The sequence below is a fragment of the Bombus impatiens genome, unplaced genomic scaffold, assembly GCF_000188095.3.
Source record: "Bombus impatiens unplaced genomic scaffold, BIMP_2.2 scf_0233, whole genome shotgun sequence".
In the NCBI taxonomy this organism is placed as follows: Eukaryota; Metazoa; Arthropoda; class Insecta; order Hymenoptera; family Apidae; genus Bombus; species Bombus impatiens.
Genome location: NT_176652.1, coordinates 1,119,243 through 1,146,486, shown reverse-complemented (window position 1 = coordinate 1,146,486; position 27,244 = coordinate 1,119,243). Strand labels below are relative to the sequence as shown.

The following is a 27,244-nucleotide window of genomic DNA, read 5'->3' as shown; positions in this document are numbered from 1 at the left end:
CAAGTAGTACAAGTCAATCATTCCATCGAACGATATTAAATATTCATAGCAAATACAGCAGACCAATCATTGCTAAACTAATTATGCAATAATATATTCGCAGGTCGAATAAAAAGAATAATATCCATCGTATGTAAAACAAATCAACTATTATTAAGCCAAATAACACAAATTAGTCACGAATGAAAAAAGTAGTACAAGTCAGCCATTCGTTAGAAGTATAGTAAATATCCGTCGTAAACAGAACAAGCTAAGGAATTAATACGCAGACGAGGAAAATAAACTAGTCTCGGGTCGTGTAAGTAGTACAAGTCAATCATGCGGTATACATATAGTAAACATCCGTCGTTAAACAGACAAGTATCGTAATATAATCCTTAATCAGCGTTAGAAATACGTTACTGTATTAAACTCAATTACGAATATATTGATACGTCAATGATTAATATTATTGAAATTATATATAATTACTACATTTATTATTAGCAGTGTTTTTTAATGTTTCTGAATAAAAAAGATATATAAGTCTGAATTGACAAGATGATAATACATCGGTAACTATTGTAATAATATTGCATTTAAAATTTGATGTGTTCTATTAGCCAGTAAGTGACAATAAAAAATGTTGATAATAAAATATACTATTCCTTTTCATGTAAAAATACAGAAATCATATTTCTCATACCATATTTTTACATTAAAGTGTATTAAGGCGCTATAAGGGAAATATGGTAAGAGGGCGAAGGGAAAAGGGAAGTACTTTTCGTTTGAAAGCTGCTGGGCACGCTTTCTAACCATGCCCTAGACGTTGAAATAGTAGATGTCGGGTTGGAAGATGTATTTCTACGAAGTTGATGGTTAAGCTGAGAATTGTGGGAATGTGCTGATGTGATCATTTTGTTAGCAAATGTAATTCACAATAAATAGACATCTGTTTGCAAGCTATGAAGCATTTTCTGACATTAAATCAAATATTTCGTGAAGTCGGTTTTCAATAAGTTTCTACGAATGGAATACAGTTTCATTCTCGCATATAGTAATCGAGTATTCCATTTTACCAACTGAGATTCAAATTATTAATCAATTATTATATAAAATAATAGGGGCACTGTTTGAATAACACGATCAATTGGATTTGTTATTTCAAACTGTGTTGCACGAAACTTGAAACTCGTACAAATATACTGACTATATTCCGAGTCGGAAATAAATAAACATACAAGCGTAAAAATGTGCGAAATTTAGAAAGAAAATCCTTCTTGCATTTCATTAACCTCTATTACAGCTATCATTAGACTGCAGATGTTCATGGTATTTCATCCCTTTATGAATGCGGCTGAAGAAATGGAACCCAAACAGAGACTTCTTCTACCCACTAAATATTGTAACGAGCGCTCTACTTTGGGTTTCTTGTATATCTTTGCATAATATGCGCATTCGGCACATTTATCACCCACGCCTGTAAATTTTCTATAAATGCAAAATATCCCTTATGTACTTTAATACTTTACAATATTATTTTTAATATATATATATATATATATATATATATATATATATTGTATTTTAATATTTTACGGATTGTAAGCAACTGGCCAATGGCGTTAGTAATAAAAAATGAAAATAAAAATTAAAAATCGCTAAGGATGAAACCATGTGCATCGTGTTACGTTTATCTGGCATGTAATCGTATTAACAAATATCGTGTTATTCAAAAACTTAATTATACTTCTTCCATATATACCTGTAGGACTCGGTGTGAGCGTCATCATGCTCAGTCGAACTGAGTGCTGCGTGAAGTCATACTTATCCAGGAAGCTGGATCCAGAATGCTTGTTCTGTCCCTTCAGCTTGCCGCCTTTGCGCAGGAAGCCAACCGTGCGGTTCACGGCCTTCGTGTACTCGCGCACACCGAAATTAGTGTGCGGCACCACTAATCCGATCGACATTTTCGGTAACGATCCATTGCGCCGTCTGGATGATTCAGGAACTCCGGACTCGCTGATCGTTACCCTCCGGCCGCAATCGCCGGAGATCACGAACGTACCGAGGATCAGAAGGAGTTCGACTCGCATCTTTCCTCCTCGTCTTCCTTCCTCGACTTTGTATTTTTCGTCTGCTCCACGATTCTCCTGCTTCAAGGTCGATTAAGTGTAAAAATTATTTCTAATCGATGGTATTGGAAAGCGAAGCTACGTATCTCGATGATCCAGTTGATACACACGAAGTTTGAGTGTCGAGGAAAGTAGTTCCGTGATTCGTCGATGATTTTGGAAAATATTCACCTTCGACATGCAGAAGAATCTTCTTTCTCTTTCCTTCAAATCTTACTTTAACGTCGAAGATAAAATTTCTAGCAATTAGATTACCAACTACTGAATCACTATATCGAGAATCGTGTCGTTTCGAGAATTTTTGAAACTTGTAAAAAATTTTTTCCGTGCTCTTGCCATCGTTCACGGAAGATGAGACATGTTACAGTGAAATTGGTATCTTCTAGTACACGTAACTGATCAGATTCGATTTGCGTCGCTTCTCGTGCGTCATTCTTCGATATCCGATCGTCTGAACACTGATAGTTCCAAGATTGTCGACGATGCTTCCAGAGCTTCGTCAGTGTATTACATGAAAATTTTTAACAACTATACACTGTAGTAGATTACTATCTAAGCGACAACTCGTTAATATATTTCGATGAAGGAAGACGAAATTTGATTTCACGCTGGCGATTATTATTCGAGATAACAAGAGGAACTCGGGAGTGGCAAACGGATTGCGCTTGCCTTCGTACGGACGAGATAACTAATATTTCGGAAGACACTGAAAAAGAAATTAATTGTTGTACGTAGCTGTTTTATTTTCTGAAAACGGTTGCCTTCTGTCGTTGATGGAGGCTCGAACAAATTGTACATCTTGTACACAGAAGTAAAAAGTACGTTTCGGTATCGAATAACATGCAAACAGCAGCGTAGGGAATAACCAAAAACAAAAACAAAAAAAAAAAAAAAAATAGGCCAATAGGCTCCTGGTTTATGCTATCTCCTCTAACTAAACTTGTGCATTTTGTAGTTGCATAAATGGAGGTCGTGGTCTACATGGATGTTTTTTTGAGCTTCAGAGGTAAAAATTTATGCGTAACAGGTCACCCAGAAAATTTCTGCAGTTTTAAGCTTCTTTTATTTTGGAACAGCCTGCGTTTACTGGAATGTAGTTATTTTGCTTAGAATATAAAACGGTACATGAGTTGTCAATATTAATTAAATGCGCAGATACCTTGGCTGTATTAATATACTTCAATTAGTATACATATATGTATCATTTAATGAAACTTATTCTCAGATCGAATTAAAAAAAATGCCGATTATGGTTGTCTAAAGATTCTTTGATATACCAACATTGTAACTCCAGTTAACGTCAAGATCAACAATGTTGAAGATTAACAATGTTGTTAATTACTTCAAGAAAAACTTTACACTTTTTCTTTTGTATACCCGTGACCTGGAGACCGCTGTTACGAGGAGAATAGAATTTAGCGAAACAAAAAATTCTAAATAAGAAGAGGTGCATATTATTGTGCCCTTGAATATAAATTGTCTTTTGGGTTACAAGGTCCAAAAATAAAAGAGCTACAAGTAGATTTCTATCGCTGTTTCTTGTAGCCCTCAGCTAGAGCTACACACCAAGGTTAACTTTTTTGGTAATGTCCTTTGCTATAAATATATGAACGTGCTCGCTATCGCTTCTATTGTATTTTAATACTATAAGAATGAGGATCTGGATCAGCATACATTATACTTATACCTTTATTTATTCCAATATATTTTCTACTACAAATTCATCCACTCGTTCTTCTATCACTCAATCTCAACAAACAAAACGCATTATTGGCACTCAAGATTAACAAGATTGGCACGAAGAAGAAGTAGAACCGTCGAAGTCGTTACAAATCTATTTAAAATCGGGAGCCATTATTGAGATCATGTGTACTCGAGATAATTCAAAGAATACAGAAGGTAATTAAAACCGCGACATCGACGCTAAAAATGACCATCGTCAAATGATCATCAAAACAGTGGGATTATTTAAACATACGCGTCGTGTGAGTAATGAAATTTCTAGATCGAAGATTTGTCAAACATGATTGATCTTTTACATGGCTGATTCTGTATGGCAAAATCCACGTGGTAATTCAGCATACAATGACGCCATACGATATTTGTTCCATTACGAAAGACTGATCGAGAAAGAAACTCATTCGTATCGTCGCTAAAATTGCGAAAACGCAAGAAGATGTCTCCTGGTAACAAAGTAGCGAGACTCCGATTTCAAATCGAGAGAAACTCATTATGAGAGATCACCGGAAAGTTTTGGCGGTACAATCGAGCACAGCCACCGCCTTCCCCCCCGCGGAACACCGATAAGATTGGCTGGAAGTAATTACGGGGTCCTCAATTAAGCCGACGCCCGATAATTTCGTGCGAGGATCTGGAGCGTCAGAATCACAACGAAGCTAATTATTGAGATTTTCGTCAGGTCGGCTGACAGGGACCGTTGCCCCGTGTAATTCCACGTTAATTGGTAATTACGGAAACCTATCAAGCTCCGGCACTTTCAACCGCTCTTGTCGTCCCTTGTTTTCGTTCTCTTACAACTCCGGGCATTCGTTTCGTCCATTCGATTGCCTGTCTTCGCGGTAAAGTACTCGTCGCGATCACGTATTCAACTTTCAAACGTTCTTTTCCGGAAGGAGTTGAATTGTACGTTTCGTAGATGCCGAGAGATTCACCGATAGGAAAAGGGACGATTTTCCTTCTCATTTACTCGAAGAATATTATTGTGCGTTTTCCAGCCATCTTCAGATGAATTTTGTAAATTTGAATGCGTTAGAGAATGACGGTACGTAGTAGGATAATTGTTTACTAGCAGAATTATTTATAAACGTTGCGTAAATGCAGATACTAGAATGGCATAAAATAAATAAAATAAAATAAAATCGATGGTTAACAGGAGATCGTTATAATAGAGAGTTTCTTTTACATTCGGTAATTGTACGAGATAATTTAATTAGGAGATTTTATCGTTTTGGCGAAGCAGTTATAATTATGATTCTTTTGTGTATTCATTGTCCACCCGCAATTGTCTGATTTAATTTAATTAGCGTTTAATCCAATGCTATTATTTCTCTCGATTGTTTTCGTTTTTTTTCAATCATATAGTTGATGTCAGATTGTAGAGAAGATAAAGATAGGAAGAAACCGAGATTGCAATTCGATAGTTTCTTATCACAAACTAACTATAAACACATTGGATTGGAATAAAAAATCATAGTTAAATAGATACACAAAAACCCCTCAGTAGTAATAATAAATATGCTAACAACAGAGAATCATGAATGGCGACTATTATCTCACGTTGATCGATCGCTGTTCCGCTACTGCAAACTCGGAAAGAAAACATGGCAATTTATGTACAACAATTTTCAAACGTGAAGAGCTATCGCACGTAAAACTATTTCAATTTATGGAACGACTTGTCCCCTTTGTCGATGGAAATCTTTCCATAGTGACATCGCGAAACCATAGATAATCCGTTTCTCTTCGTTCGAGCGGTAAATGTAACTATGGTACATCGACGATGCCAGTCACGTGGAAAATTTACATGCACCATCAGTATACCGAAAGCCACTTCGTTTCTCTAAGAAAAGTCCTAACCTGTTTACCGGAGAGGTTAAATTTGCTTTCGAAATTTCTATCGAGGCGAGAATGCCCACGTTTTCTTTTCCTTTTTTTCTTTCTCTTTTTGTAGTACATTTAATTTTCTATTGTACGCTGGCTCTAATGGATTCACTGTAATCGTGTCTTCACAAGAGGGTGCGAATAGAACTTCGGTTAATTACGCAAGTGTAACGTTTCAGTGAATTGGATTCTTCGTTAACGCTGTTACCAGAGTTGAGATGAGATACTAGGTCTGTTGAAAGTATGTGTATATAAAGATTCAAGTTTTTCTCGTCGGATGTAATCTTCGTGGAAGAAGAGCGAACATGGGATAGTTGGGTGAAAAGTTAAGTAGTAGCTATAAAGTGATTATAGATCAGTGCTTAACTTCCGTTCCTCTCTCTACTTCTGCCATAATATAATCTTAAAGCAAAGAAAAAAAAAAAAAAAGAAGCAGATACGGTCGAAGGAACTTGTTATTATCCTTTCGGATTACGAAGCTTGGCGCTTGTCGTTAACGTTGTCGTTATCCTGCAGGATAACCGAACCTACGTATCGTTATAAAATGCGCACCATCATCGCTGTAGCTATATTCAATCGCCGGTTTAACGATTACACTCTAAATGATAGTCGATATTTTTTTACTGAATTTGGTTAATAGTAGATGATATAAATTTGACGAAATATTATTATATTTGAATGTGGTTTTGTTTGAAGTTTCTCGGATAATTAACGTCTTTGAACCGTGTCACTGGAAAAGTAAATAATTAACATTTATCTAGTGAGTATTTCTTTTATTCGGAACATAATCTAACCATCTACCCTAATAATCCAATCGATTAACGTTAAAAGACTAAAATTTCTCCTTCAAATATTTACCCTCGTGTTTAGAAATTAATCTCTACCAGCGATACCGATATAAACATGAATACCAATTACAAGCGCAATATAAACATAGCTTCTACCATTATCTTTCATCAGCGAATGCAAACTCTGTCCTTAACACGATGCTCGTCTCTGCGAATGTTCATAATCAAACAAACGCGATGAGATTCTGACCGGAAATATTCCCATTCAGGAATTCCTATAACACAACAGGATAGTAGAAAGTTGTATAAAACAAATATGTACCGTAAATGAAGATTGTACGTAACAGTGTCGAGTTGATTTTAGTTTACAAGCGAGAAACTAGCGTTAACGCGACGAGCCTCCCATATCAAGGATATCCGCCGTCCTCTGTTTGTTCCGAACTCCGACAAGTTTCCTTCGGCACGACGATTCGGTAGTCGTGGAATTGCCAACGAAAACCTGGCTTGAAGTTGCTTCTGGTAAAGATGACGGGGCAGAGATTACTAAGAAGCTTGGATTCGCCCGTCTCTGAGTCGAATTGTAACAAATCTGTACACGATATGGTCAGTAGGATGAAGCCTATATCTAAGTTTTCAAGAGGTTGTAGTTTAATCCGGATTATTTCGTTACGTCGAATGAATCGAGTAACATTAACGAAGCACGGGGAAGCTTTTCGAATCCAATTTGCTGCTACTGCGAATCCAATTCGTTTCGTGAACGATGCTTGCAAGCTGCACAGCGATGATTATTTCTTTTAACGAGAAGAATAATTCGTTTTATGAACGTGAATGACGATCGTGCATGCTACTTGGGAGAAGTTAAGTTACAATAATGTTATAGAGTCGGCGTTAAAATTAAGCGGACGGATAGCGTAACAACGTATCGACGAAGTCTCGTGAAATACGGTTTATTTACGCGAAAACATAAATATTCACACTGCTGCGTCCTGCGTGTCATTTTTGACCGAGTCGTATTTCCCTATCGTTAAGAAATTTCTTAAATTTGAAAAAAGTATGAAAATATGTTAATTACGTTAATACGTCAATTGTATACCAAAGATTTCCTCAAAAAGTTAATATTTCTAATTTGACAATGAGTTTAAACTACAGAGAAATTAGAGGCAGGGTTAATTTCAGATATTTATTAAATAATTGAATAATAAGTAAATAACTGATATACTAATACGACTAAACTTTATTGATACCTATTTTCATTATCTATCCATCTATTTTTGTCGCCGACTAAACGTAGCTCGAAATACGATCTGGGAAACGCCTGTGCAGCGGTGTCTCGTTAGAGACGTGGACTCGCCCATTGCCATCGACGTTTAGTTTCTGTTTCGAGCGCGTGGAAATTAGTCACGGTAACCGAGTTACGGTAAAGCTGATGTTTCTGGGTGGAAACTGCGTGAAAACTGCGTCAACCTGAACTATATCACTCTATGTAGATTGGACAGAAACGATTCGAGCAAATATAAAATACGTTTCTCTTCCAGCCTTTGAACCCATGGAATTGGCTGACAGTAACATACTAATTGCTCAATCATCGAAAATGTGGCATTGGGGAACAGCAACGACTGCAATATTTAGGTTCCTTTCTAGCAAATATTATCGCAGTAAATAAAATTCTTTTTAGAAGAAGGGGCAAATATTTTCGTAACTTGAGATATTGCAATATTAGATAAAAATAAATATATTTGTATATTTATATGTTTAATTCAATTGTATATTTAATCGAAGGTTTTAAGATCTTAGCTTTCTACCAATTGTCTAATATCCTAATGGTATTATACCGACAATAAGGATTGCATGCTTTATTACTCAACACGATTAACAAAACAAATGCTGTGAATTGAAGAGAGCTCTCTACATATTACAGTGTTTTCCAGCACTCGTAATCGAGAGTAATTGAAAGTTTCTGCTAGAACCGCAAGCGTTTCGAGCATCAAAGTTCGAGCGGAACACTCGAAATTATACCGTGTAGCAACGCCTTCGCCAGGCCCTACTCCACGCGCAGTCGTAACCAAGATCCCTTACACTACGTCGAGTCAACCGAAACCAAGATAACTATCGATTTCCCTGTTCACGTCATACGATATTTCGGTCGTAAGCATCAGCTGAGAAAAACAAATTTTCTATAATTATTCTAATCAAACAAGATCTAACAAACTTACTCTATGTATTTTTTTTTATTATTTTTCCAATATTTGTCAGATGTTTTTTTTTTATCAAAGATAAACAATATTATTGTATTAAAAATATTGCACCACGTAGTGTACGAAAATAAAAAACAGGATTAACAAAATTGCTGGCGTGCCATCGTTCACACCACTCGGTACAAAATACGTTTCATCCAATTATTATATTTACTACGATCACATAATCTATTCTGTTAAATACATTTAACTCTAACGAACTGTGCAAGAATCTGATGTATCCCATTCTCTCTCCAACGAATTGACTATTTTATACGACAAACATATTCATCGTCTATTACATACATATCGAAGAATTTAACAAGAAAATTTGAGTCAACGTTATCAATTCGTTCTTCGCGCGCTTTCTTTCGCGCATGCGTATTTCCTAAACCGCAAACGAGATCTCTCCAGGCTGGTCCGTGAAACGCAATTTCCCTAGGATAGATCAGATTGGATCCATTCCTGTCCGGGGTAAAGTGACGATAACACGATTCGTGGAAATATCCTGGTGTCGATGATACCCGACTAAGGATCTTGTCGAACACCGGCTGTTCAACGTTTCGATTTTCCGTCAGAATTACCAGATAAAACGATACCACCTAGATATGGTATCAGATGGAGAAGGCAGACTTGAAGGACCGAGGATTGGTTTTATTTACGGCAGACAGCAAAGTGGCTGGTGCAATCGCTGACGAATAGTTGGTTTAATTTTAAACGGAGCACAAGCTGCATTCCACGGCAGACTGTGGCGTAATTGTTGTAGTTCGAGTGAATTATGTTTGGTTTACTACTACGTAACCATTGTTCGCACCGATACTTTTTAACTGAACAGAACTTTCCTTTGAGTAGCGTCGTTTAACTTTTGTACTTTGTTACGACGTGCTTTAGGAAATGAATTGAGCGTTGTATTGGCATCAGAAAAGCAGAATAGGATTATGAATGATGCAATATGACGAATGCATGCAACATTCATGCACTTGTATCTCGAATTATGTCTTTGTATATGCTCGAAGCAGACAAACAATTCTTCACTTCTGAATTTCATGCTGACCCTTATGTTTTTTTTATTGCGGAACTGTATGTTTCCGTTTAATTAAGCGTGTTATTCATCTCGAGTCTAGTTCATTAACCTATGATAAATTGGTGTGATCAGACGATTGTTTAAAAATGTTTTTCGTATAACTTGTATTTAATTATACAAGTAACATATTTCTCGCAAGGGGAAGTATAAGTCACATATGACCATTTCCAGACAAACTGGTGAAAAGAAGGACAACAAAAATTAGTGAGAATAGTCTTCCATGAATCGTCAAAAAGAATATATTGACTCTTAAACAGCCAAGTGACAGAACGTCACTACCAATGACGAAGAAACATAACAATACAAACAAGTGTTGTCCCTACGAGGACTGACTATTGGAACCAGTGTTTCACACCTGTATCTGCTAAGACAATTAACGTATCTAGTACTCGCATTGTAGTGTACAGTATCGAGCGAGTAGTATACTCCTGTGACTGATCGGATAAGTCCTACATGCCTCTCTCCTTACTGAAGCGTGAATAGATACCACGTGTGATCGAGAATTGTGATTATTTGTGCAGGTGTGAAATTGTAAACGGTATATGAAATATTTCTTTTTTGACAGGTATCATATATAACGACGCTATATATGCATCGTACGAATCGCGTCTTGTTGAATACGTTGTGTGGAAGGAAGTACAAATCCACAGCTAGATTTTATATTTTTCTTTTACTGTAATTTTTTATTTAAGCTATTATGTTCATCTGTTTTGTCGAATTTCGTTTCGTCGATCGATACGGTCTCTCGTCTTTGTTTACATCCCTAAAGGATAATTGGTTGAGTTGTTATTTAAATGACGAGGTATCTTAATATTGAAAACCGCCAAATATATTTTACAATAATTTATAGATACGGAGAATGTTTGCAAAGACGCTAAGACTGTGTATGAATCGCTATTAAAATCGCTCGAGACTGAGACCGAAGAACTGATATTGATTCGCACGACCGACTGACTTCTGGAGAACATGGTCGTTTATTTATACTGGTGGAGGGAGTACCGGAAAATTCAAATTCGTCTTCGTTCGACGATTGTTTTCGCCCGGAGTTTATTTATTATTACATTATGTATGTCCTAACGATGTTGATACTCCGAGGCAAAACAACAACATGATTTGAATTGTTCTCTATTTCATGTCCCGCTATAAATCATTGATAGAAGGGAGGCTGCGAGTTATTATACGTATTATAAATATTCGTTGTAGACATTAAAGTTAAACGCTGGAGTATATAGAAATTCAATGAATAAACTTCAAGTTAAATTTATCATTTGTGATAAAATTTCAGGTGAATGTCATAATTTATACACGTGTTAAAATGATCGATTAAATATCCCTTAGATATCGTCGTAAACTCTTATGAGATTCTGTCGATGGGAAATTTAAAAATTTGGTAATACGTGAAATAGATTCGAAGATTTAGCTGATGCTCGAAGTTTGTGAAAATAAAATTCGCTTATCTGAAAGAAAATAAGCTTACTCCGATAATTGAATCGCAAGACACGTCTACGGTTTATGCGGAATTATACATTGCAAATCGATATTTCTGCGATAGGTAGGTATTACGATACGACATATGTACGATCACTCAACAACCCGAACTGGACATTTCGGAAGAGAAATGTCCTCGCTGCGAACTTTTCTGACTTACGGTTCTGACAGTTACGGTTTTAGCCATATTTCATGAATTCGAGTTTCCAAGATCCCTACATGGTTCGAGACTGTTTTTGAAACACAATACACGGACAAAATTTCAAGCCCTAGTTTAATGCCATTTTAAAATATAAATAATATTTTTGTCAGAATAAAGTATACTAAGTCTTCGAATTTCTACTATAAATTGTACTTAATTAAAAATACTTAACTAAAACTTGTACGTAACCAAAAATACAAATATTCTACTTTCAGTATCTTATATAGTTTTGCATATTATGTACACCTTATGTAGCTTTACATTGCACCTTTACATTACACCTTTGCAGCTTTACATTCCTAACAAATGTAAAAAAACAGGTCACTTATGCTCCTCGTTTAACAGTCCCTAACAATTTTTCCAAATCTTATCACCGGGAAGATTCTGGAAATTATCACAAAAACCCAAGATCCATGTTTCCCTCGGTCCTTCCGTCAAAACATCGACTTTCTCAGCAAAACGTATAAGCGTCGCCTCGCAATAAGAAAGCCTGCCACCCTGCTAACCCTAAGATGAAAAGAAAAAACATAGCCACAGTATGTGGTCGCGAAAGAAGCTTTGTGCCCCGCAATTTCCTGTCGTAGCCACTATTTCCTTCACTAAGAACACACCGAACCTCGGCGTTTCATCGGTCACAATAGATCTCAATTGAATCCATCCCCGAATCTCTGAATTGTTTGGTCGAGCTTTCGCGATATTGCGGTATTTCTGCTCGTCTGGCCATGAGAACTCGCACAGCGATGATCTCTTCTAATACACAGTCGCAGGATACTCAACTTTTTCCTGTCATCGTTGGATCCTTTCCTGAAAACCGAAAGAAAACGATAGTCGTCCTACTCGTTTCGATATCCCGATACAACGATGAATAACGATCACTGGTCAATTCAATTATCGAGTGTTTCGTACTTAATTGATAAGATCTGCTTGTCGAGTCAAATAATGTAGGCGGCAGCCATGTGGGCTCAAGGAGGACAATAGCCAGGCACAAAACTAATTTTGCCTGGAAAATATAGTAATCGAGACCTTGCGTGCTGTTACGTAGCATAGAAATTGCGCGAGAAAAATTGTTCTTCTCTTTGGGCTCTTAACAAACATAGGCGACAGCTTCTTACAATTCGATGAGGTAGTCAAAAGAACCAGGCAACCAGGTTTGCACAGTTTTTGCAGGAAGAAGTTCGATCGAGGAGTCAATCTTCTGCCACAGTGCAAGAAATACACAGTTCAGAGAATAAAAGAGAATTCGCTGGAAATTCACCTAAAGAAGGACGAATGCTCGTTTATGCTTTCATCTAAGCATATATAACGACAACACATAACATTGCTCTTGCGAAAGTGTGCGATCGACATAACAGTCGGCCCATCAATTTCGATATTTCAATCCAGGAATATGGATAACGATCGCTGGTCAATTCGAAGGGTTCAATTGTCGAGGTATTATATTTTCTCTCCTGTTGTTTGACCATCGACTTTTGCCCAGGAATAGAAACATCCTACCGGTCACGTAGGGGTCGAACAATCCCTAGAAGAAGGGTTTTCTCCTCTAATCGTCCTTAACGTACCTTCAGCCCCTCCCTTGTCTTCATGCAGAGAATTCTATGGCTAGGATTAGTCTGGACGAAGGCGATTCTACGCGAGAAAATCGGATAAATCAGCGATAGATGGTATTCTAGGTTTATCTTGGGACGCCTGACCATGACTAGGCTACTTCTTTACTGGCATCTGATGGGAAGAGGGTTGGTTTTGTCCCAGAGGAATGAGAAAACTAATTATTGTGGAGCAGAGCCGGTGATAAAAGATAGCTAGTATTGAACTCTCGGGTTCACGCAAAATTTGTAGCAATGCGAGCGTCCCCGAAAACTAATCGACTTTATGTCAATTTCTTCAGTTTGTATAGATAAGTACAAGATTAATATTTAATTCTCCAGAAATAAATTACTTATTTCCATAAGTTCATTCGTCGCAAAAAGATGGCACAAGTAATAGCAAATTTTATGATAAATTTGAAAAATAGTGTCTGTAACGTTATCGGTTTTTCTACTTTGCGATTCATGCGATTGATCAATCTTACTTCTGAACAGTTCATATACATATACGTAGGTTAACTCACAGGACTTGGAATAGATTTATGTTTCTCTTTGTTATCACGTTATGAATCTGAAGGAAGTTATGTAATTTTGAGAAGACAGATGATATAAGAAAATTATTTTTTAGTTTGATTCGTTCTGGCATAATTTCTAATATTCTCGGCGATAGCAGGTATAAATAATACATTTATGCTATCTAAGAGTTTATACATTACTTCAGAAGAGAAATTCTAATATTTCATTATCGAAAAAGATGTTGCATCAAACGTTTGCCTGTTTCCACCACGTGACTATAATTCGATATTAATAAAGATATTCAGTTAAAACTTCTTGAAATCACTAAAAATTACTTAAAATCATTTGAAATTCTCTGCTGCCCCTTAACAATTCCAAAATCACCAATTTCAATTCCCGATGAAGTTACGGAATGTTGTAACGATGGAACTAGAACATTCTGACCGAAAACAAAGAAACTTTCGTCGTTTCGGTTGCTGCCAGTTTCAAAAACAGAGCGTACGTTTCGAACGACATAAAGCCAGTCAAGATAGCAAGTGTTAGCTAGTTACGTCGTCATCGGGCTTCCTTGTTACAGGTACGCTACATGTTGAACTTCGGCCCTCGGAAGCAGCAGATGCAAATTAGGGAGCTCGATGGCGGCGAAATTTCGTTTAGCAACGCATTAATTACCATGACCGCGAGCCCTCGTTAATTTTCCGTTTCGAAACCGTTTGACTGGTTGCTGCATTCAAAATTTCACGAAATTCGAGAGAAGGTGTTAATATCCGTGGATTATCTGCTTACAGAAGCTCGAAGAATCGCCGTTAGTAATACTTCATTCATTAAACTGCAGTATCAACCGAGTACAATCTGTATTTATATTTATTTAAAATTCATGTAGTGTTTTATGTCAAAATTCTATTTAAAAATTCCTCTTTATCGCAAATTTAATCTTAATAAGTCTTACGAGCGGATATGCTAAATAGGAATTGTTGAACGTGAATGTTGACTCAAATGGCGAACCAATGACGAGTTTTCCCCTTTGTACAGTTTACATAGACCACACGAAAGTCAACAAAGAGTGTGTAATAGGCTCAAAGAAAATTTTCGTTTCCACTGATCGCCGATATATTGATGTATCGATGTATCGTATTGTGTATTTGTTGCTATTGAACGTGCAGAGGTGAATGCCTAGCAACGTATCTGGCCGACGAATACGCGATTCGATAAAGTCTATACATATAATAAAGCAGTAGAAGAGTTATGCCTGTACATTGAATGAAAAAAAGTAAATAAAACAAGTCATTTAGGAACGGTTCATAAGCCATGGATCGGAAAAAATCAATTTTTGGAGTTTTTATCTGTCTGTTATTTGACCTCTTTCTACTCGCATCACGTAAAAGCTGTTGAACGAATTTTGATAACATTTTTTGCTGTATAGCTTGGCAAAGAGTATCTGGGAAAGGAAATAGGGTGGTCGATCCGTTTTGTAGAAGGTGAGAAATAGCCTGACGTCTGAGTCGTATGCGCTGCCATGTTTGGTAGAGGTCAAGAAACGATGGTTATTGCTTAGATCGTTTTATTCCGAAATAGAATCTTTTTATAATTCAATATTTTTTAAGCGAAAAATATGTAGGTATTTCGTTCATAGAAATTCATCTGCTTAAAAATTAAAGTATTACACTTTGTAAATCATGATTTCTGATTTCTGATTTCATGTGTTCTGATTTCGACGAGAGATCGGATCAAATCGGACGAAGATCTGAACATTTAAAAAATAAGAGTCCAATATTCGTGTCTTAAATCGACTATTTAAACAACTGAACAAAAATAATATAACAATAATAGCAATTTCTCGTAATTCATCAGCACCTAATAAAAGGAATTAATTATAGAATTCGGTTGCAAAAGGGACTTAGCCGTAGTTGTGCCGAATAAGAGGCTGCGATATCGGGCAACTTGGTTGGAAACGCTGACGAGGCAGAGTAATACTGCTTAACCGGAGAAATCAATTTCGCGGAGTGCAGCCGCTTGATGTTTTGATAAGGGCACTTCCGTTTTAAACTGTTTGCGCAACTTCGAAGGCTGCAACATTCGCAAACTGGACCGAAAAATACGTCGGAACGTGCCGGAATTCTCGTTCATAAATGTATGAGAATAATTCGACGCAAACGTGGAACAACTAATGAGCGGATCTTGGGCATGCCAAGTACTTAGTTCAGCGTGAACGGTTTATGGTAAGCGTTTGGAGCGATGAAATTGGTTGTGAACGTCCTCGAGCTTGATGCGATAATGGAATGAAAATATAGAATGCTTAATTGTTAGTCTTGCGAGAAATATGTAGATACACGTAACATATCAAAATTATAGACTTTATAACTTTTTAGAAGAAGATATTTCTAATAATCTTTTCATTTTTGGTTTTCAAGATAGAAGAAAATATATAAAATTTCAGAGCAAATTTACAAGGTAGTGAATTGACTGGGATATTTATATATTTATAGAAAATTCACATGCAAAAATGTACTTTATACATATTTACGCACAACGCGCGATATTGTACATAAAGAAATACAAAAATTATGTATCCAAAATAAAATTTAAATTCATTATAATAATTAGAGGATGAAATAAACTTCTGTTTAGGTTCTTTTTCCTTAATTGTGTCAATACATTATAAATTTGAATAAATATCCGCAATGTAGTAATGAACCGTGTCTAAAATCGCCGTATATAATTAAATGCAAGTTACTGTATCAATATTCTACCATATTCGTGAAATTAAACACCAACTGAACGTTAACATACCATATTCACGAAAATAAACATAATAATCAAAGAGTTCTATTTTGTAATACGGTAGAGTCCCCCTTATCCCAACGCCCATTGTCCGAATACCTTAATATCCAAGCGTTTTATTATCAGAACGCTCTATTATCCGGACGTAATGCTTCCCAGTAGCGGATATCGTTTTCCCTCCCGAATATGTACATATTTTATTAACGTTCGTATACAATGTGTTCCTGCTTTCGTTCGATCGAATGAATTCTGATTTTATACGAACTCAATATGAAACTAATAGCGTCGTAACTATCGAAACGAAATACGATACAATTAAAAAACTTGTAATTAGGTTTCAAGGAAACTATCAATTAATCTTAATCTATATCCGAATCAATGAAATTTTATACGAGAGAAGTGATTGTTCTATTATCCGAAAATTTCATTATCCTCTTTCTCAAATAATCTGTAAAATTGTATTTGCAGTGGATTTGACCTTGAAGATACAGTAGAACGAGCAATTAACATTAGCTATGGTATTCAATCGTTACCTTTTAGGATAATTCTGCCTTTTTCCGGTTCGTTTTCATTAAATTCGTTCGCGTCAGGACAAGGTGTTTTTTGCTTTTTGCCTTATCGCCCGGTAATTTTTAATTTCGTCCCATTAAACTTCAATGGGACGAGTCTGCCGTCTCGATTTCCATAAGTTCTCTTATTTATGCATTCTTTAATCGTACCCCGACCCCACTGGAATGGCAACCATCAAATTCCTTTCCACAGTTGAAAACGAGGGGAAGACTCGTTAAAATATTTACACCTTTTCCTTCCACAGATTCGATGGAAATTCTTTTTAACGGGCCATATACTTTTTAATAAAACCAGCTCGATGTGTTTTAGTTTGGAATTTTATGCGTTTTTACGTCGTAGCAAAATTAAAGACTCAAGTTTTTTATGGAAATTTTACAGACATCTTATTCTTTCCAGCGAAATGTCCCGCCATTTATGCGGCATTTTTCGGTAACGTTAGATCCCACGCGACGTTTCAAGCTCGTTAAACAAGATTCTCAAAGCGTTTGTTCCTGAACGCAGTTCCTTAAAATGGATTCGATCCGCGTCAATCCTTGTTCTGCCTGTCACCTTCCGATTGCGACTTTAAAACACAAGACTCGATCCTTTAAGACCACACCTTATCGAAGGACGATTTACCCTTAACGATCTGCTATTATCTAAACTTTTCAAAGATCATCTCCCATAATTATCCAATCGTTAAAATTTACGACTTCCATGTGAGCTGTTTATATGATTCATATTTCGTCTTAAGACGACGATCTTCTCGTTGACGAACATTTAGATAATCTGTTACTATCGAGACTTTCAACCTCTTAAGACTCTCAAGATCGACTTCATTCAGGACACAGGAAATTTTCAAATTTTCATAGAATCGCATTCGAGTTAACAAGGAGCGAGTTCTTTAAAGAGTTCGAAGACAAGCATGCGTAATTATTCAATAGCTAAAATTGACTATTTTCGATGTCGATCGCTTTTATTATTTCCAAGTCGTTTCAATTTATTATACGAAATAACTTCCAATAATACGCCGGTATTTTCAATGTAGGCCTCCTCACGATCGTATCGTTTTGTCATTTGCAATGGAAAAATTCCAATTAAACGTTGATCCGTCGGTGATTTCACGATTTGCGCAAATATCGGAACTGTCAGCTTAAGCACGATTAATAAGCGAGCTATCGGTCGCCATAAAAGAGCAGAAAAAAAGAAAATAATCGTTCACGTAATTGCAGACAGAAGGCAGAACGACGACTTGACAGCTTTTAATGACGGTGGGAAACACGACTACGATTGAACGTAATTATTCGAATTTGCGTTCACGCGCGCAAATCTGACATCTCATTAATTTCCCGTTTGCCAGGTTTCAATGAAATCGAATTGCTTCTCGCGAACGTAACTTTGTAATTTAGCCGATTCGGACGCGTTTCCAGTTCATTTTCTTCGGAAATTGTCGTGAAATCGCACGGGCGAGTGATGCAGTTTCGCGTTTCCTGTGGCGCAATTTCGACCGCCCATATGCAAACGATAAATGATATTTGATCCTTATGGTATTACATGACTTTCGAATTATATACTCGAATATCTATATTTCAAATATTCTAGTTTATTTACACGCTACGTACTCCGAATTATTGATATATCGCTGTATTGGAATTTAGCAATTTCGTTCCATCAATCATAGAATGTTCAATTTTAGATTAAAAGGAAAAATTATAACGAATTATAACATCGGTTAATATTCAATATGAACATGTCTTAGTTGGAATTTTTAGATTTCAAACAATTGCAACATACGTAACGGAATTATGGAATAATTTTCAATATTAAAACCGTTAATCACAAGTTTTATTATTAGCTCATTTTGTACCTAATGCTACGATATTATATTTTCTATCTAATATCATTATTTCACTCATTGTACCTGTAAACATTTTTGGAACTGTGGAAATGAAATCTCCGAGAAATCAAATGGCTTTGCCGAGTTTCTTTACAAAAGAAACTAATAACGTGTTTGTTAGGATTATACGTAAATGAAAGAAATTTTTCAAAGAAAAACGTTTCCAGTCTCCAGGAAACGTTTCAAACCAAAGACGTACGCAAGCTTCTATTGTGCCGTAATAGCTGACTGTAGAGCTACAAAGCCTCGTGTACATTACAGTGAATATCGTCAAGAGCGAGTAATACGCAGATAGCCGTATTAAAGCAAAATGATGAGTATAAAGAAATACAGAGAAGTTCATTCTACAAAGTTTACTCGAAACGTTTCAAAAAAATTTCACTAAAATTTCGTAATTAAAAAATGCATCGTTTTATTTCTTTGCGTTTCAGCTTTAATTACAACGAAGGCTATTTCCCACATTTATTTTCTACACCCATCTTTTTAATTTAATATTATTTGTCTCTGTGTCTTGTGACGCGTTAATTTAATAGTAAATATTTAAATACTAAATATTTGAATAGTAAATATATTTGATTGGAAAATGATCAAATATTTAATCAATTAATTGATGAATTATTTCCAAACTTCCGCAATATCTATCGTAATATAAAGTGAACAAACAAGAATTATCCGTTTTCTCTTCGAAAACGAAGATTTAGATAATCTATGCTTAATGACTCGGCCTTTATGCGCTATTTTCTTCGCGACACGACGCGCGGAAATGGAATTTCATGAGGCCGCAATAGATTTTGTGTACATCCGTGGTAGGCAATTATGGATCACATCTTTCATTTGGAACGTTCCTTCCCTCGAGCGTTTACTCGGTATCGCTGAGAACAACGAAGACGACATATTTCTCCTGTAACGTTAGATGACCCATACCACGCATGCATCCTCTGTACCATAATTTATCGCTCAACTTGGATCATCGTAAATTCAGGACCTTCGGTGCTCGAGGCGTTTTCTTTCACATTTTCTAAGGAGAAAAATATTTTCAGATTATCAGATTGTACGAATGTATTGGTCGACTTTTTTCGAAACGTCGCTTTTTTCAAAAACTTCTAATCCTTGTTTGTGACATCGTAATATCTTTATAGTACAGCGTTTTATTTTCGAATAGAAAATTTTTTCCGATAACCTGGACACTGCACTTGCTCCGAATAGTCAATATCCATTAGTATCGAAAATAAAGAAGTTTATTTTCAAACCGCAAAAGAATAGTAATTCAATTTTGATTCAACTATAGCATGTCAGTTGAAGAAAAGCAATTAATTGTAAAAATGTACAGGAATTAATAGATAAAGCTATGATGTGCGCGGGTACAATAAAATAAAATTGATAAAAAATTCGCGTTCGTGATATAATTTTACGAAAATGATTTTTCCTTACGTTTAAAATAAATATCCTCGCGAGATTTATGTGTACGTTGTAAAACCACAAAACTTGTCCGAGCAATGGGATTAACTTATCCCTGAGCGAAAGGAGACCATTCGCCTACCCAAAGTGCAATTAAAAATTTTATCACTTCCCAAGGGCAAATTACAGCGAAACATTAACCACCAAGTGTCGCTCAGGGGTCGTCGCTGAAGCACCGAAATATTAAATTCATCCACTCTTCTCCCTCTTCAACTAAATGTCCTTCTCTCTAATTTCACCCTCGTTTCGATGTTTACGTCATCGTCTTGTCAACAAGAAGACGAATAAAGAAACAGAGATTTGAAAATGCAAGACAGACATCGATCAAGGAATATCGATCGATATTATAAACTGCGGGCAAGATATTGCTATTATATAGTAAGACAAATATTCGCAAATCATTCGCCTGTGGATCAACGAGTGGAAATTATATTGAAAAATAAAAAATCTACTATTTTTATCATTTTACGTTCTGTATTAACATCTATCGCTTGCAATAGCTTTTACGTTATGTCATATACCGTTTTAAAGAAGCGAAGGAATTAATTTTCACGTATGGCGTTATCATACAATCTGTGAAAATTGTTCAATGGTGGATGAAAAAATATTTGTTTCGAAATTTCAACCGTAATTGAATATCGCGATAGATCGCAGCTGTTCCTCCATCTTTGTGACAGTTTTAAAGTATCCAGGAGACGCTAGTTAGCATGCGACTTCAATCCTGCACGTTGAATTGTCCCCGTTCGTTAATAACTGTCCGTTTCATTAACGAGGTGTTGAAATATTTGCCAAAAGGGGGTCCAAGCATATCGTCTTTGTGCCAAATTAAAATTCGCCTCGTGCCCTCGAGAACGTTATGTACCTGGAATTGGCCAAGTACGAATGAAGGTAATTCCAGAATTAGATCGATCGTCCGTTCTCTATATAGTTTACTCCATACTTTCCGGCAAAATTACTTACTGCACGTGAACTGTAACGAGATTGTTTGCTTCAGATACCTTGAATTCACTTTTGGTAATTGTTTTCTAAAGAACATATCGCGTACTTCCTCTCTTTTATTTGTCATACGAAGGAAAAAGAAAGTTACCGTACTGAAGAGATATTTTAAAATTCACACGACCTTTTCGCTTAAAATAATCTCAAGTGTTGAAGAGGTGTTCGCAAACACGAATTTTCTATCTGTGTCGTGAGAATGAGAGATAACAATATGGTGTAATAATCTCTGTTAAAGTTTGACAAGTTTCGTTCTTACTTTTCTGTTGTTAGTTCAGCAACTGCAGAATACACAGTTCCTAATTACATTACGAAAGAAATATATAATAATAATTTATCATATGAATATTTCATATGAAAAACTAAAATATGTAGGTAGAGTTTTTATTTTAGACATATGTTTGAAAAGAAATAAGTCAATCATTCATTATATATGCCTCTGAAAACTGAACGAGCACGTAGTTCTATAACGCGCACGTAATATCGAATGAAATACGTGACAAAAGCTAAAAATCACAAAATTTTGAAAAAAGCTTAACAATTGCAGCAAAGTATACACAGCAAAGTATAAAACAGTATGTTAAAAAAAGAAATGTTGTACGAATATTATTTGCTAGCATGCAAAATGGGCAGCGGAAATTCGATCAGCGTTGAACGCGTTAGTAACTTCCACTTCATTTTAGCGCCAGTTTTTCTTTGAATCCATATGCATCGTCGATAGTGTACATTATCGGTTATTTCACGCGCGCTGAAAATGTTGACAGCTTGAATAGAATATGCAGTGAAAACAACACACGTTGAACGAATGGAACGTGTTAAAAACAAATGCCTCGTGTTCGACGCACAGACGACAGCAGTCTATCAGTATAGAATGTAACGAAGCTTTCGCTTTAATTGCAATCCGTTCCTTTGTCCCTGAAATGCAGGCATCTCGCGGACCTGTTATAAAACGTCCAGCCAAACGGTCACACTGCATTACAATTACAATCTCGAAAATATTTGGGAAAAATTGGCAACCGATGTCCACGTACGATTGCCGATTAAAGAACTCCGCTAGCAAGCTACCAAACAAATTTTACGCAATAAAGATGAAAGTAAATAGCAAGGTGTTCGATCGATCAACCGCTAACTATATATTTATTTAGGTTTTGGCAAATATTTGCATTTATTATATAGCGTGTACTACGTCGCGTATAATTTTAAACAGGAATTTCGAACGAGTGTCTATCGAGAGTGAACGAGTTTCAAGTGTTAAAGACACGTAGATGGACTTATAACATCTGCTTAAGATTAAATCTGAATTAAGTCTGAATTCAAGCAATTTGAAACATCTTGACCAGTGTGAATCCGTTATTTATTTAACTCGAAGTATTCCTTTGAGTTTTTATGCTCTCGTTAATCTTTCATTAGCAAAGTTACTTCAAGTCAGTTTAAATTCAAACAGCTTGATTAATCTCGTTTAAATGAGACTTTAGAATCCCATACACGATCATAAAATTATGTGTAGTTTAAAGCGACCGTAAATGTACTTCGAGGGTGTCCAAATAATTTGCCTTGAGCGAATGGAAGATATTATAACATAGAGAGACAGAAAACGTGCAGATGTCAAGATATGCATATTCCGTGCAAGATAAATGTTTGATTTAATTCTTCAATGATAATCACCGATCGTTGGATTGTATATGGTCTTTGAAATGTACTCCGTTTAGGTGCGTTGCGTTATATTCTTACGCTTCGCAACTGTTTTCGTGTCGAAACCGTTGTATATATCTTGGTTTTCACACTTCCCGAGATGTTAGTATACAATGAAAGTCCCTATAATGCACTCGAAGTGTTATACACAAACGAGCATTTCCTGAGATCTTAGCTTTTGTAGGAGGAACACGTATATTCGCGGTGACGCGACAATTTTCGCGGGTTTTCGGGCGCGGTCCTGTTTATCATCAGCTGTCGGGTAAACGCGTCAAATATTAGTTTCCTTATCGCGTGGTTAAGCCATCGTGCCGCGTAACATGCAGGCAGAGCACGCATTTGTCCATTTATTGGCCGTGTTTCGATTTCTATCATTCACGACGAGCGCTAACCATCTGTATATTGATCATCCCCAAGCAACAGAACTAAGTTTCTAAATTTTTTAAAAAGACAAGTTACTTTAAAAACGTTACTTTACAACTTGGAAAGTAATTGTAGATCAATATACGTATATGCTAGTTATTTGCAAGCGCAAATTAGAAATTTTGTACAAGTGCGTTTCTTTCCAAGAACGAAATAAATTTCCTATGAATTTTCAAAATTTTACAATTACGCATCAGTGCGATGTTTCAATATTTATAAATGAAGAGTCACTCGTACGCCATATACTGCGCGAATTAAGCTTCAAGGAAGAGATATTAACCTTTACAACCGGCAGTTACACCGATAAATTCCAGGGCACTTCTCTGCTGTTGTAATCTATAGCTGCGTGCTCCAGCTCCTCCCATTAACTCGATCTCTTTTATCAAAATTTACACCTACCTATCGTTCATTCGCAACTTCAAAATAGTCAGTAAATCAAGACTTCGGCTTTCATACAAACACCATTTATTCTCTACTCTCTGTTTTCACCGAACGATTCCGACATCCTACACCAAAAACATCTCCACCCTATTAGAACTCGCTCTACACCCACCTATCACGGAATCTTTTCCTTTTACTCGGTTGGTGGAGGACGATAAAGAAAATTAATTCCTAAATCATAGGTAGCCAGTGTGGGCGAAAGAGATTAGCTCTTGAGCCGGAACAATTTTTCCTCGAGCAAACTGGTTTGGTTCGGTCGAAGACCTATGAAGTTGCGACGAATCGCAAAGAAGGGACAAGGGAAGATCAAAGGGCGGAGAACAAAGGGTCACGTGGTTGCGTGGGTACGAGATCGATGGCATCTCTCCATCGAGAGATTAATCAATGGCGCCACGTTGGTCACACATTGTTCCCTGGTCACGAGAAAATCTTAATTTTCCCCAGTCAAAGACGCCCCTCGCTCCTTTATTAGCCTAGGTGCGACGAAACAGGACTAGAAACATGTCACGCGACGATAGCATGCGTTTCACAAAGAGATGTTTTCGTGGTAAAGTAGGGACGAAACGTCTATTTTCAAAAGGAAAAGCAGGCGAAGGAACGTGTTCGTCACTAAAAATTTTTGGTTCGATATTGGTGTCTTTTACTACAACTACGGAGAAAGTTTTGTGTTGCAGATGCGATGGAAAGAAAGTTTAAGATCGGCATATACATGCGAGTACTAGAAACTTTGTAACTGGATGCTTCTTGCCAGGTTGGTAACAATCATCTATTTTGTGGCAAAAATAAGCGGATAGGTAGTGGAAATTTCTAATTTCAATTGTTTATTAAATAATCTGTGTTCTGTAGTATAATCAATAAAACTTAAATATATAACACAAATACCAGTTCGATTAAGCTTTACTGATATATAATGATATATAATTTTTCTTGTCTATTTATTTTTTCCCCAACTGTTATTATTTACGTCCATTCATTGCTCTTGTAAAATAGAATTTCCTATAGATTTACGATAACAAGATTCTAACATAATATCTTTTAAACTTACTTTTCACCGTCACTGTACCTCCGAAGCACGAAACTTGGTATTATACCGACGAAATCTAAATGAAAGATACACGAAAAGAAAAAAATGCAAAAGAAAAAAGAAATCTTTGTTCGTACATTCTATCAAATATCTCCTAAAATTCAGTTGTAAATCTGTAAAATTACTATGATGAGTTAGTTCATGAAGATTGATCATTTTGACCATTTTAATGGTACTAGTGTTAATGGGCCGACGGAGAATTACAGGATCGCCTCTATTTGCATAGTAATGTGGCCTGGTTCGCGATACTGGCAGCTGTTCTAATTGAATTTAAATGGAAAGAACTGTGTTACTGGGGAAGGACTGAGCTCCGTGTGATTCATGGGGTCTGCATGGGGTTGTTTAGGCGAATGGTTTCAGGATAATTCTGCGGTTGGTTGATTATATGGATTCGTTCATTATATAAATGCTGGAAAATTATAATTTGAATATAGAGAGGATTTGTCAGGAGTATATGAAGGTTTCTTTCTGAAAAACGGCGGTAAGGTATTCTATGAATAAAAATAAAAGGAAAATATCGGATAAATGTAGACTTATTAGGAAATATTGCAAGAATAAAAAATAAGAATGAACCGCTTTTTCGTGAGCAGTTATTCCTACGGTATTCTAAATAGAGTGCAAGGTAGCTAATTATAGCACGACATAGAGTAGTTTTAACGTGAAAGTATCCTTGAATATGAAATGAGAATAATTTTGACAGAGTCTTGATCGAACAGAAATCAGGAAACTGTGATTTGCATAAATCGGTATTCCGCAAGTTATAGGGATAAATATAGCAATATGGTAGGTAAATATAGAGCAAATTTAGTCTGAATTAGTATCTGCGAGGATGTCAATCGTTTGAGCAAAATCTTGTACTAACCCCACGATTACTCAGAAATTACGAAACAACGTAACGTTTAAAAATTTGTATTTCAAATACAATATATTGTTAGGAATAAGAGTCCTTTAAACTTGAGTGCCAATAATATAGAGCCTTAAACCCGGCCCTTAGGGTGTTATAAGAAATCCAGAAAATCGCAACAGAAAGTTTCTAAATAATTTCATTGATTTTTTACGATATTCTTTCTCTCTGTAACATTTAATTAATATTTAAATGCGCTGAACCATAGCATGCTCCATGCTTCAAATTGTAATAGCTGATGCACTTGTGCTTCCCTCTTGACAGATCAAAGCTAATTCGCTAGGGTCGGGTACACTAATAAACATTTGTAATTCGTGCAGAAATTTCTCGAGGCTAGCGCTTTCGACGGAAGACTGACTCTAGCGATATAACTTGTCTAAGGAACGCTCACGTCAAATGCAAGATACGAACACAAACCTTTAGGGCATCGAGTAACGTTCTAGACAATCTGATAAACAAATCGTCAAAAGTCATTTTCGATATTTTCAATCATTTTTAAAATTGCCTATATTCGATTCATCCTTTAAGGAAATCTAGTTTTGAATTATAAGTCTCAAGCTTATTAAGAATGTTATCAAAAAGAACAAAGTTCTGAAAGTAAGATACTAACTTCGAATCTTCGATATTCCTCAAAGGCCTCGATAATTCAATGCTTACTTTTACTCAAACTAAATTTTAAATGAACCGAATCTCAAAATCTTAAATCGCAATTTTATCGACGCGAAGGACACAAAGTTTCAGAAATAAGACACGAATTTCGCAACTTCTATCGTCACGCATTCCACGGTTTCCAATCAAAGTCCACGGTATATTCAGTTTCGCCTTCGTTTTCGACCAATGCGCAAGCCAGTGGAAACATAAATTGTTCTGAAGCTGGCGCGAGGATCGCGGACAGGAAGGGAATCCTGTTAATTAACTTTCCGGCACAATGGCGGACCGGAACTTATAACGGGGCATCAGGTGACCGACTTTTCGTCCCCTTTTAACAAAGAACGCTGACACCGAAGTGCAGCGGAAAACGCGAGGCGAAAGTAATGACACCGCGACAGAGGGGATGAAAATGAATCACGGACGAGGCACGCTCCATTAAGGATGTTTACCGACTACCGGAGTCTGTGCTTAATCAATGCATCTTTTAATTAGACCCTCGTTAACTCTGTATCCGTCGAGTCGATAGGGCAGTGGAATTTGAAAGGTTTGAAAATGTTCAAGGTTTGCCGAGCGGTCAGTCAACACGTTTGACTCAACTATATAGATTACGGTTAGGACGACTAGATAGAAGTCGACTGAGCGAGCGGTCGATTGCAGAGAAATTTTAGTAAGTCGCTTTGTGCAAATGCAAATTTGGTCTACTAGCTCAGTCGACCGCCGATTAAGGACCGAGTGGCAGGA

At 36.4% G+C, this 27,244-nt stretch overlaps 1 protein-coding gene across 13 annotated transcripts in view; it reads right to left on the bottom strand.

Annotated features, from left to right (window-relative positions):
- The window catches only part of LOC100741138 (glutamate receptor ionotropic, NMDA 2B), a 317,617-nt gene that overhangs the window by 95,228 nt on the left and 195,145 nt on the right, over window positions 1-27,244 (bottom strand). For 2 of the 13 annotated variants that reach the window (XM_024366719.2, XM_024366722.2), the window contains exon 2: window positions 1,745-2,820. The exons of the other annotated variants lie outside the window; for them this stretch is intronic. In XM_024366719.2, the coding sequence (XP_024222487.1) occupies window positions 1,745-2,075 (331 nt within the window). In that variant the 5' untranslated portion in view covers window positions 2,076-2,820. The remainder of the gene's footprint in view (window positions 1-1,744; window positions 2,821-27,244) is intronic. 13 annotated transcript variants of the gene reach the window in all.